At 49.5% G+C, this 11,957-nt stretch overlaps 2 protein-coding genes across 11 annotated transcripts in view; one reads left to right on the top strand and one right to left on the bottom strand.

The window, feature by feature from the left end:
• Nucleotides 1-685: 685 nt before the first annotated feature.
• OXER1 (oxoeicosanoid receptor 1) lies at nt 686-2,541 on the top strand. Its single transcript, XM_041756224.1, has one exon. It carries the CDS (start codon nt 868-870, stop codon nt 2,026-2,028), a length of 1,161 nt encoding a protein of 386 aa, XP_041612158.1. The 5' UTR covers nt 686-867; the 3' UTR covers nt 2,029-2,541.
• A 3,866-nt stretch (nt 2,542-6,407) lies between these two features.
• The window catches only part of KANSL3 (KAT8 regulatory NSL complex subunit 3), a 43,197-nt gene continuing 37,647 nt past the window's right edge, over nt 6,408-11,957 (bottom strand). For 9 of the 10 annotated variants that reach the window (XM_041755396.1, XM_041755395.1, XM_041755398.1 and 6 more), the window contains 2 exons: nt 9,601-9,653; nt 6,408-8,936 (listed from right to left, as the gene is read on the bottom strand). In XM_041755396.1, coding sequence (XP_041611330.1) covers nt 9,615-9,653 — 39 coding nt within the window. In that variant the 3' untranslated portion in view covers nt 6,408-8,936; nt 9,601-9,614. The remainder of the gene's footprint in view (nt 8,937-9,600; nt 9,654-11,957) is intronic. The other variant, XM_041755397.1, reaches the window with a different exon arrangement.

The raw sequence follows: 11,957 nt of genomic DNA, 5'->3' as shown, positions 1-11,957 counted from the left end.
GCGTCTTGTCTGAAGACAGCCCTGGCCTCTACTGCCCTGTCTGTAGCGAAGGGCGGGTGGGGATAGGTGGAGCGGACGGTGGACGGGGCATTTCAGAGGCTCTCAGGATTGTTCTGTCTGGGGCAGAAGCCCCTGGTCCCAGGTCAGTAGAAACTGGCAGGGGAGCCCTCCACGTGTAGAGGCCTTTCGTGGTGCACATGGACTTCAGGCCATCGGGGATCTGGGAGTAACTACAGCAGGCTGACAGGCCACCAACAGGCTTATTCCACGAGGCCGTGAGCACCATGGTCCCCGTGTTGGCTGGACTGGGACGATGTCCTGTTGGCTCCACACTCTGCTGCTGGGGCTGGTGGGGGCAGGGAGGCAGCTGCTCAGTCTGTCCATATGATGGGGGTAAGTAAGGGAGTATAGGGTGGCCTGCGTGATGCCAACAGCTATGGGTGGCCAGGACCAGCTCCGGGCCTCCAGGCAAGCAAATGTGTGACCCCTCAGGGCTGCGGACACTTTTCCACACCTCACCCCAGCTGGGCCTCCCTCCCACCTCAGGGTCTCCCTGGGCCTCTGTTTCACCCCTGCTGAGCCTCTGCCAGGGGCAGCACAGACTCCCCCCACCCCCCTTCAGCAACCTCTGTGGCCAGGTCACTCAGTGGTGGGGGCAGGGAGAGGGGAAGAAGGGCTGAAGGTGTTCCCCTTTGCCTGTAAACAGACATGCTGGGTGTTTCTCAGTGGCTGCAAAGATGCTGATGAAAACCCCAGGATATTGAGTCATTGTGGTGGCCAGCTGATAGCATCATTCCACTTTGCCCTGAACATCTCACAGGGTAGGAAGCCTGGAAGCTTCTCTCAGGTCCATGGCCCAAGCAGCCCATGGAATCTCATAACCTGAGCTCTTCCTCTCCCCTCCTTTCCCTCCCTCCCTCCACTCTCCCTGCCTCCCTCCCGCCCTCCCGCCCTCCCCTCCTCTCTTCAACTCCTTCTGCCTTCACCACAGACTTGGGGGCCCCCGGAGAGGCCTTGGGTTCCTGCCTCCCAGCCTCCTCCCACATGGTGTCTGCCTTCCTGGCGCCAATCCTGGGTGTGGAGTTTGTCCTGGGCCTGCTGGGCAACAGCTTGGCTCTCTTCATCTTCTGCTTCCACACGCGGCCCTGGACTTCCAACACGGTGTTCCTGGTCAGCCTGGTCATTGCTGACTTTCTCCTGATCATCAACCTGCCCCTGCGCGTGGACTACTACTTCCTGCACGAGCACTGGCGCTTCGGAGCCACCATCTGCAAGCTCAACCTCTTCATGCTGTCCACCAACCGCTCGGCCAGCGTGGTCTTCCTCACGGCCATCGCCCTCAACCGCTACCTGAAGGTGGTGTGGCCCCACCACGTGCTGAGCCAGGTGTCCGTGTGGGCTGCCGCCAAGGTGGCCGCGGGGCTCTGGGGGAGCATCCTGCTCCTCAACGGGCACCTGCTCCTGGCCGCCTACACCGACCACTCCTGCCTCAGTTACCGACTGGGAGCAAAGCCCTCGGCCTCAGTCCGCTGGCACCAGGCACTGTTCCTGTTGGAATTCTTCCTGCCCCTGGCGCTCATCCTCTTTGCCATCGTGAGCATCGGGCTTACCATCTGGCGCCGCAGCCTGGGTGGCCAGGCGGGCCCGCAGAGAGCCGTGCGCATGCTGGCCGTGGTGGTGGCTGTCTACACCGTCTGCTTCTTGCCCAGCATCATCTTCGGCTTGGCTTCCATGGTGGCCTTCCGCCTGCGTGCCTGCCACACCCTGGCTGTGTGCACACAGCTCTTCCATGGCTCCCTGGCCTTCACCTACCTCAACAGTGTCCTGGATCCTGTGCTCTACTGCTTCTCCAGCCCCAGCTTCCTCCGCCAGACCCGGGCCCTGCTGGGCCTCTCCCAGGGCTGGCAGGGCCCAGCGAGTGACGAGAGCTCCTACCAGCCCTCCACCCGGCGCTGGGGGACCTCCAGGAAGGCGAAGGCTACGGACAAGCTACGGGAGGAGGTCTCGCTGGAGGGCCCACTAGAGTAAGAAGCACCCCTCTCCCCCATCCCAGGACTGGCGGTTAACGGAGCCGCAGGAGTAAGGATGGCCTGGCTCTGACCTAGAGGGATAAGGTTGCCAGCACAGGGCGCCTCAACCAACTGGACATCTGTAGGAGCCAAGTGGGTGGCAGGGGAAGGGAAGGGAAGGGCCTTGACCTTCCAGAGTAGTGTGTCCCAGACGACATCCCCAGAGCACAGGGAAGAGCACGATGGCAGGTGGAGACAGGCAGGGGCTGCGGCAGCTCCACTCCAGGCCAAGGGCCACACAGCCGCCAGTCCAAGGGCCAGAATGGCTTGACTGTGAGGGCACAAGTCCTGCTTTGGAAATTGGACAGCCCTGTTTTCTGCCATCTCCAAATTCTCCCTTTCAATGCTAATTAACTTCCTTTTGAAAATGCAGGCTTGGGGCACCTGGGTGGCTCAGTCAGTTAAGTGTCTGCCTTCGGCTTAGGTCATGATCTCAGTGTCCTGGGACGGAGCCCCCCTGCATCCTGCATAGGGCTCCCTGCTCAGCGCGGGATCTGGTCCCTATGTCTCTCACTTTCTCTCTCAATAAATAAAATCTTAAAAAAGAAAGAAAAAAAGAAAAATGCAAGCTTGCCTCAGCTGTTCTAAGAAAAAACAAAGAAATGTCTTTGGGCCCATCTGGCCCTGGGGTCAATAGGATTCAAAGTGAGTGCCCCAAGATGAAGGGGATCTCTGATGACAGTGAAGAGACCACTCAGGACATCATACTTCCACATTGCCCCTGGAGCCCTGCAGTATCCTTCTAGGCAGAATGCTTTTCCGGGTCATAGGAAGGGCAGCTCATCTGGATCCCTGGGAGGCCCCTGCTCCTCTCTGCAGTCCCCTTCTGCAGTCCTTCAGGTCTTGCCCAGGGCACCCAGAACCCCCCGTGCTCTCCCCTGGGACAAGCTCTTTCACCCACTAAGTTACCTGCTCCATCCAGGTCAGGCTCCTGGCTCAGCTCAGGTTCCCTCCCACGACTTTCCTCAGCCCCGAGTACCCTTCCCCGTCCTTGGAACCTGTGGTGCCCGTAACCTGACCAGGACAGGACCTTGGCAGAGGACAGGGGCCTCAGAGTCACAGGGCTGGAACTGGTTCTCCACTCTTCACCTCAGCCTCAGGCCTCTAGATCTCAGGTAGAGGGTCTGATAAGGGGACCAAATCCCCTTTCCCCAATTCCCTTTGGAGTTTTAATCTAAATCCAACGCTCTCATATCATAGACAGAGATACTCTCCCCCTGTTAGAAGTCCTCAGGAATGGAGGCCAAAGCCTAGGAGTCACCTGTGCCCAGGGAGGGAGGCACCAGGAGCAATGCAGATGTTGGGGTGGAAGATGGGGAACATGTCGGGTGGAGGGAGGTAGACTGGGGGACAATACGTTGGATGGATCCTGGGACCCATCTCCCTGGTGCGTCTCGGGCCTGCTTTCCTTTTCTGAAAACTCACCAGCTGCTCTCAGAAACTCAGACAGAAGCAGAGAATTCAAAGCAAGTGTGTGCTGGCTGGGTCCCTGCAAGATGCTTCCTCATGTCTCCCTCATGTCTCTCTTCCCCTCCACAGCCCCCTGCTCCACGTCTCCCTTCCTGTTGTTGCTTCTTGACCCTGGTAGAGCCACTCCTAGGGACTCCCCACTTCTCCACGCTCTGCTGTGGGGAGGAGCGAGCCAAGTCTGGGCCAACCCCACCTCAGCCTGAGATTTGTAACTGCCAAGGAAGACTGGAGGCTGGGGACTGTGCACTTTCTTGTGGAGCCCCAACCCCAGGGTGCTAACACACACTGTGTAAACACCAGGCACTTTCCATCTGGTGCCATCTCTTCCCACATTTCTAATTGCCTGGGCTCAAGGGGGCTCTATGGGCAAGTGGGGCTCCATGTTCCACCATCTTCTCTTCATAGGCTTCTTCTCATCTACTGCACCACTGTGTTCACTCACCACCCAGTCTCACTCACCCACTCAGCATCTGGGCTCACTTGCCTTTCCCTCACTCCCCTAAATGGTTCCTGTGGCTTGTGTGCAGTGCTGTCTCTCCCCTTGAGGAGTCCTGGGGTAGAGACCTGTCAGGGTTTGGGCCCACTCCCAACCTGCTCAGGATCTTCCTTGCCCCTCATTTTAATGTTAAGGACTGCTCCCTCCTTCACAAGCTGGGCCATCCCATCCTTCACAAAGCGCTCTCCACAGGGAGTCCGGATGTCCTGGGAGAGAAGCTGCGATTCAGGCTGCCTCCACGTTCTCCCTGCAAGGAAGGCCCTGGTCCTAACCTTGGTCCTGACCTAGTTCTCCATCTGTCAAGTGGGAACAGTGATTCTGGCTCTTACCCAACTCCAGTGGCTGGAGATGGAAACAACTGATATGCCAGAGTGCTGAGGAAGGTAGTTATTACATGGTAAGGGAGGAGAAGGAATGAAAAGGGATGAAGGAGGAGACAAAGGCAAACAGTGTTGGAAGTGTAGGTTTTCCACAGGTGGGAGAGGGAGGGGGTGGCACCCACGGTGGTAACTGGAGAGCTGGAGGAAGGCTGAGTTAAGGCCTCGTTTCCTACATTTGGGTTCCAAGCAGCATGTTGGTCCCTTGGGTGAACTGCACTAATCTGTGTGAATTTGGGGCAGGGCCTTCTCTTCTCTCTAATGTTCCCTGAAAGATGAGAAATGGCATCCAGGACTTTACTCTGTGGACTTCTCTGCAGGAGGACAGCAGGCACAGCTGGGCCAATGGCCCATAGCCACTCATTATCCAGCATTTACTGGACTCCCACCAAGGGCCACACAGTAAGCTACAGAGGCAGATAATCCGACTCTGACCTTGACCTCTCCAGGCCAAGCCTGGGAAAGATTTTTTTTTTTTAAGACTTTTTATTTATTCATGATAGACATATATAGAGAGAGGCAGAGACACAGGCAGAGGGAGAAGCAGGCTCTATGCAGGGAGCCCGATGTGGGACTCGATCCGGGGTCTCCAGGATCACACCCTGGGCCAAAGGCAGGCGCTCAACCACTGACCCACCCAGGGATCCCCCCTCTGGGAAAGATTTGATCTGCAAATGCATCAAATATAACCCAATGTTTTGGAGGTAGTAATGCGTAGCCAGGAGCACATAAGAGCTAACTGCCTGTGTCAGCAAAGTGATGCATACAAGCTCAATCCCAGAGGATAAGGAAAGTAGCAAAGGGAAGAGTGATCTCTGGCACAGCGCACAGCACTGTGAGAAAAGCTGGCATGCAGGAGAGGATGAGGAGGTCTCTGAGACAAGAGAGGAAGTGGCCTGGGCACAGAGTTAGGGACAGGGAGGAATGCAGGCTCAACCAACTAGGCTTACCACATTCAGAATGTGACCCAAAAGACAGACCAGTTATCTCCACAGTGGGCCCTATAGCTGCAAACTCCTGTGGTGGCAGGATCAAAACCAGCCCCTGGCAGGTGCACGGCAGTTGACGTCACAAGGCAAGTAGCAGAAACTGTCAGGCTCCCTGTCTGAATGCCTACTAAAAGCACATGCCTTTAAAACTAATGGTGGTGGTGAATAGTTTCTGCTTCTTGCAACCATCCATCAGGACAAAAACATAAGCTTGAGGGAGATAACAAGGTAACAAAAATGTTTCTGCATTATAATTTGCTATGACCCTATACTCCTGAAACTTTATAGTTATCACTTGAATAATCTAAACTTTGTTTCTCATTTCATCTGACTCACCCAAGTCAGCAAAACTAGAGTTGGAAGGGAAAGCAAGCACCCAGTCTCTACAACAGACAGTAGCAAGATGAGCCCATGGGCACTAGGACACTCCAAGTAGTCTACCAGAACTATGGCTTCAACCCAAAGAGGGCCCCAATGCTAAATGGAGGGACCTGGAATTCAAGGACAGGAAGATAGGTCCTCGTGGATATAAGTTCACAAATAATCTGGATGTTGGAATTCATTGATTGATCTCTAAATCTTTATTTATTTACTAGACCGGGTAGAGGTACAGATGTACAAAGGGATTTCAGCCTCTCAGGACAAAGGGCAAGGGACCCTAACTACTAACTCAGGCCCAGCTGAGAGTACCCCCCAGGGCTGCAGAGATCACATGAAGGCATCATCTCACCTCCTGGCCTAATGTCCATTCCTGTGTCCCATCTCAGAACCTCAGCACAGTGCAGAGAATGGACAGTGGCAGCAGACAGCCTGGTTGTAGTTCTGCTTCTGTCACTTCCTGCTGTTTGACTTCTCTGTGCCTCTGTTTCCTCGCCTGTACCCACCTCAGTGAGCCCTATGTGGCATGACCACAGGACCTGAGCTTCTATTTTCTGTGCCACTTCAATGAGTGGTTATCAAAACAAACATGAGAAGTCAATGTAAGACAAGTTGAAGAAATCCAAAGTTGCTTTTATTTTTTTAATTGTTTTTGCTAATGTAAGAACAGAATCGAGACAGCTCAGCTCTATAACTTGCCCACCCCAAGATTGTTCTACCGGTAGAGCCAAGAACAGGTAGGAGATCTTCCTCCATCAGTGACCTCTTCTTAAAGCACAAGGACATCTTCCATAGGGCATCAACATGCACCTGTCATGTTGAATGTCAAGAATTTAACTAAAGCTTTCTTGATCCTTCTACATTCTCAGCCAGTAGTATTGCCTTCTGAGGTTATGGACTCCAGGTCTGACTCATGATAGGTAGAAGCTTCCTTTCACATTTCGAGAAGACTGGGTGCAGAAGTGTGGAGCTGAAGAACATAACTCTATGGACTTCAACCACCTCCCCCTTTAGCCTGTCCCTCCAAGGTGAACACGAGTCAATGCTCTTATAACTCCCCTTTACAGGTTTGGCTTTCTTCAAGGTATACAACTCAAGCCTCATCCATGGAAAGCATAATAGGGTTTACACAAACACAGGACAATGCATTAGTTTCTCCTTTGGCCCCAGCATAGACTAGGCCAGCATCTTTTAGAAGCAACCACTCTAGCACAGTCTAGGCCATACTCCTAAGCCATGAATGAGTTGTTCAGGACCCTCTGCCTGTCCTAAACGATTCCTAAAAGCTTCACAAAGTCTCAGTCTTACTGTCCTTGGTTTCTACTGTTGTATAATCCTACCTGTAAAGCTACTAAACCCCTGACCCACGGATGCCTCTTTCAGAGTTCATATCTTCCTCAAACTTACTAAATGAATTTCTGAAAACAGTTACCTACCAGCTAATGAGAGAACAAAGCTAATTTTGTGCAAATCACTGCTGAGACCAGCTCTGCAGGAGGTCAGGGAGGGAGGGCCTGGTGTTCAGGATGCTCTTTCTATGTCTATCACACAATACCCCCTCCCTGCCCACAGCACCCCTTTCTGCCTTGTCTCAGACTCCTACACAAGAGGTTCTCTCTCCTGGCTTCCAGTTAGACAGGCAGGTAAAGCTCCTGGACTTCAGACAGACAGCCCGGTTTGCATATATGTTACACCACTGGTGAGGACCCTGGACCACTGCCATGGCATGCTGTGGACCCTCCTGCCTATAGATACTGAACAGAGTTAGAGTCACATCTGGGTTGCTCTATTTATTGTCACCTTGACTGGAAACATCGTAGAGTACGGAAGGGCAGGCAACCTGATCTGGAGGACAGGTATGACACCAAATCTAAAACTACTTTGGTGTACAAGTATTGTGAGGACATAAGGAGGGGTTCAGAGCTCCATCTTCAGTGATCACTTCTCCAGGGCTCAGGCTGGTACCAAAAGCCCCACACAGTAGAGTCAATGCCAATAACCTTCCCACTTCTAAGCAAGAAGACAAGAAGGTGCATGGAACGGAAATAGAAACACTAAAGCGTGGCCTTGATCATCCTGATGCCAGAACTTCCTGGGACAGTCAAGATGTTAACTTAGCTGTTTCCGTTTCACTTCCAAGCACTGGAGATGGCAATTTCAGGGGTTGGGGGTTTCTTCCCTGTAACTTGGCAAATTCTTCTCATCTCCATATCGAATCAACAGTTCCTTAAATACTAGGTGCAAAGCCTCATGCACCAAGTTTTCTCCACAGAACTTACTGGCACATCCTTTAAGCCTCTTCCATTTGTTCCATTCCTCTTCTTCAGCCTTTCTAGACCTGTAAGTTTTCTGAATATAGAGGAAATCCCCAAAGCCATGATGAAAAAAAAAAGAAAGTGGCCAGGCCATCTTTCACTTCCTGGCAACAGCTGCTCCCCATCTATAGTGACCAAAGGGATTGAAAGATAACAGCCTAGTCCTCTTTACTTTATCATGGGTTTGAACTTAGGAGTGCCCAGGTCTCAGCAGGTTACTCAGTATCTGATGTGGTTCTTAAGAGGGAGAAGCTTCATGGGGCACATTCTCCCATGGCTGCTCAGGGAAAGCAACAGTGATGTCCGAAACCAGCCCTCTGGTACTTCACAACTGTCGGTAGGCCAAGATGATCTGGTCCTCAGCAAAAGGCTCTCAATTCTAACTCCCTAAAAGCCCCAGAGCATGTGGACATCTCCTCCCAACGTGGCACGGGGGCGGCACAGACTTCCCAAAGGAACTCCTTTATTAAATGTAGTGAGCAGTCCAACACTGCTACTTGGGTCAAGTCACAGCTAATGCCGGAGAAGAAGTGCCTCTGATTCATGCACAGCCAGATCTGCAGAGAAACCTGATGATTCCAGGACACAGACCCATAGATGCCAGAGGACAGTGTTCCCCTTGCTGGTGCTGTATCACCTAGCCTAATGGTTTCATGAGACCCTGAGGCCCATTCTGAAGACAGATGGCAGGGAGGCAAAAATGGAGGTCTTAAGAGGTCTTCAGACAAGTGGACGGCTCAGCAGAACAGCACATGTGCCCAGGGCTCACTGCACGGCAGCCATCACCAACCTGGTAAAGGAGGCTATATCGCATGGCATCTTCAGGGTCCTGGAGGCAGGCGCTATGCAGGAGAAGGAGGAAATAGAGGAGTTAAAACTTTGCCAGGTTAGCACACCCAGGACCTCTGACCCAATCACTCCAACTCCTGAGAATTTATTCCAAAGAAGTAATTCTCGATATGGGAAAAAACTGAATGCATAAGGGACCTAGCAGCCAAGTGACTACCAGAATGTGGACTCTGCAGTCAGAGACCCACCTCTACCACTTTTTAGGGCAAGTGATGAATGCTCTCTGAGCCTCTTTTTCCCCATCTATAAAACGTAATGACAGGGCAGCCAGATGGCTCAGCGGTTTAGTGCTGCCTTCGGCCCCGTGTGTGATCCTGGAGACCCAGGATCGACTCCCTGCATGGAGCCTGCTTCTCCCTCTGCCTGTGTCTCTGTCTCTCTTTCTCTCTCTCGATCTGTGTCTCTCATGAATAAATAAATAAAATCTTAAAAAAAAAAACAAACAAACATAATGACAGCCATTACTCCCCAGGGATGTTGTGAGATCAAATGAGATGATCTGCATAAAGCACCTCAAGTATAATGAGTTCAACTACAAAGGTTAGCCCTTATTATTATGCATAAGACAAGGAAGAGAATGCAGGGAAAAAGACTGAACTGTTAAGAGTGACAGAGTTGAAGGGAAGTTTTCTATGATCATTGGTTTTTAGGTCTTACCCATTTTTTAGTTGTTACGGAGGATGGATGCCATGAACTGTTGAGCCCTGTAGCTTAGGGAAAAAAAGTAAGGTAGAAAGAGTTGGCCTTTTTTCACCAGGGTTTTCTCCAGTTTTCTAGACTTCACCTTTGTAAAATTCCTAAGAGGTCTCTGAGAATGCAGAAAATGGGGGAAGATGGAGGGCACAGGAGAGGGTTTGACAATCAAACCTTAAAGGATCTGCCTACATTTGTTCACCCTGCCCAAAGGCAGGTCTGTACACAGATTTTATTTGTGGTCCTGATTAGGAATACAACTGAGAGAGTGAGTCTGCCTGCCCAGGGGCCACTGCGAGGGTGGCAGGGATGCATGCCCCCTGGCTGGGCAGACCATAGTGTGACCCGAGGGGAAAAAGACCACAGGCAAGGAGTCCATACTCAGGACTCTGAAGCAGGACACAACACAGTCTCTGTCTCTTATCTTTCTCGGACAGCTTTTCAGCTGTAAAGAATACATAAGAGTCCAGTTCCGTAAAAGACACACACAGTAAATATTTATCAGTGCCGGAAACAAAACAGATAATTAAGTACTTGCACAACCTTAGGGAAGTCTAGCCAGTGTTTATAATCTTTTTCTTTTTCATTCTATCCATATCGTAGTATGCAACCCAAAACCAAAAAAGGATTATTTTTTCCAATATAAATACCATAATCACACATAAAAAGGTTAACAATTCCTTAATATCAACAATTACCCAATGTTCATATTTCCAATTGTCTCATAAACATCATAAATGGGTGATTTGTTTCTTAACATTTAAAAATTCAACTTCCTAGGGTGCCTGGCTGGCTCAGTTGGTAGAGGTATCCCAACTCTCGAATCTCAGGATTATGAATTCAAGCCCCACGTTGGGTGGAGAGATTACTTAAAAATAAGATCTTAAAAAAATAAAAACAAAAATATGAAATAAAATTTCAACTTCCAAAAGTCTGAGGAGATTCCTAGACAGCTCCTATTAATCAATCCAACCACAATAATCACTAACTCAAGCCAACCTCCTCACTAGACCAGATAAGAAAAACAAAACCCAGAGAGAATAGGTGATTTTTGCCCAGGATTGCACAGCTGGCTAAAGACAGAGGGTCTGACCCATATCTCTTTTCACACAGTCTGGCAGTATGAACACTGAGATAACCATTAGATACTTCGGAGTCAGAAAATCTTAATCTAATAATCCTTTCTCTGCAACAAGAGAATCACCACTAGAACCCTCCTAGTAATTATAAAAACTAAGCTCTCAAGTTAATACCACCAGGTCGGAAGTCAGGTCTTGATCTTTATTCTGTGCTTCAACTTACCCATGTAAAATGATTTCTCAATGAGCTCTATCTAGCCTCTTCTCAACTAGCTCCCCCAGGCTGCAGCAAGCTGAAGAGGACCACTAACAAAGGAGTAAGGTATCACATGGTGGGGATGTGTTCTAGTTGAACACATATCATCAATGTGGTATCAGCAAAGGTCAAGACTACCTGCAAATAGGCCCAAAAAGCTTTATAATTGCCAACAAGGTGTCAAGGAACTCATAATTTTTGCACTGTATGTTTTAGAATATGAGAAAAAAACACCTCCATCTCACTCTGTAAGGATAGAATTAACCCCTTTATACAACTGGACAAGGACAGCACATTCACACAAAAGCAGAGGTGGATGGGAAGAAAAAGTATATGCCAATCTCACATTAAACACAAAGAGACCAAAATCCTAAGTAAAATAAAAGCGAATCCAAAGAGTAGATATGTTTTCTTCCTGAAACACTTGACTTTTTTTCTCTTGTTCTCTTTTGATTAGGTTTTGTTTCCTACGTGTGCACAACACAAATATACTGGAGTATATATGAAAAAGAGAATAGGACATATTGGATAAGCTACTGAATCTGGATTCCAGAAACATACTTGACACTTGCTTAACTGGAAGACTTGCATTATCAAACAATTATATAAAACTAAAGTGAGAACAGATGGGTATGGGGTACAAAAAAAGGCCTACATATGTGTAATAACTGAGAATGTAAGTACAGCAGACTTCAAATGAATAGGGGAAGAATGAATGGACTCTTCAATACAGTTAGATCCTTACCTTACTTAGCATAGAAAAATAAATTCCAAGTAGACTGAAAAACTAAAGGTAAATAAACAAACGCATTATAAGAAAATGTAAAAACAGTTTCTGTGTGGAATGATGAAGAGTTCTAGACATGGATGGTGGTGATGGTTGTAAAATAAATACACTTAATGCCACTGAACTATAAGCCTAAAAAAGGGCAAAATGATAAACTGTACATAAGTATGTTTTACAATTTAAAAAGTAATATATAAAA

Source organism: Vulpes lagopus, chromosome 5 (genome assembly GCF_018345385.1).
Source record: "Vulpes lagopus strain Blue_001 chromosome 5, ASM1834538v1, whole genome shotgun sequence".
NCBI classification, from domain to species: Eukaryota; Metazoa; Chordata; class Mammalia; order Carnivora; family Canidae; genus Vulpes; species Vulpes lagopus.
The sequence above is the reverse complement of the archived record's forward strand: the minus strand, read 5'-3'. Positions and strand labels throughout refer to the sequence as shown.

What these genes read in the sequence shown, in the direction of transcription:
- OXER1 (XM_041756224.1), top strand. Translation starts at nt 868, where the DNA reads ATGGAATCTCATAACCTGAGCTCTTCCTCTCCCCTCCTTTCCCTCCCT.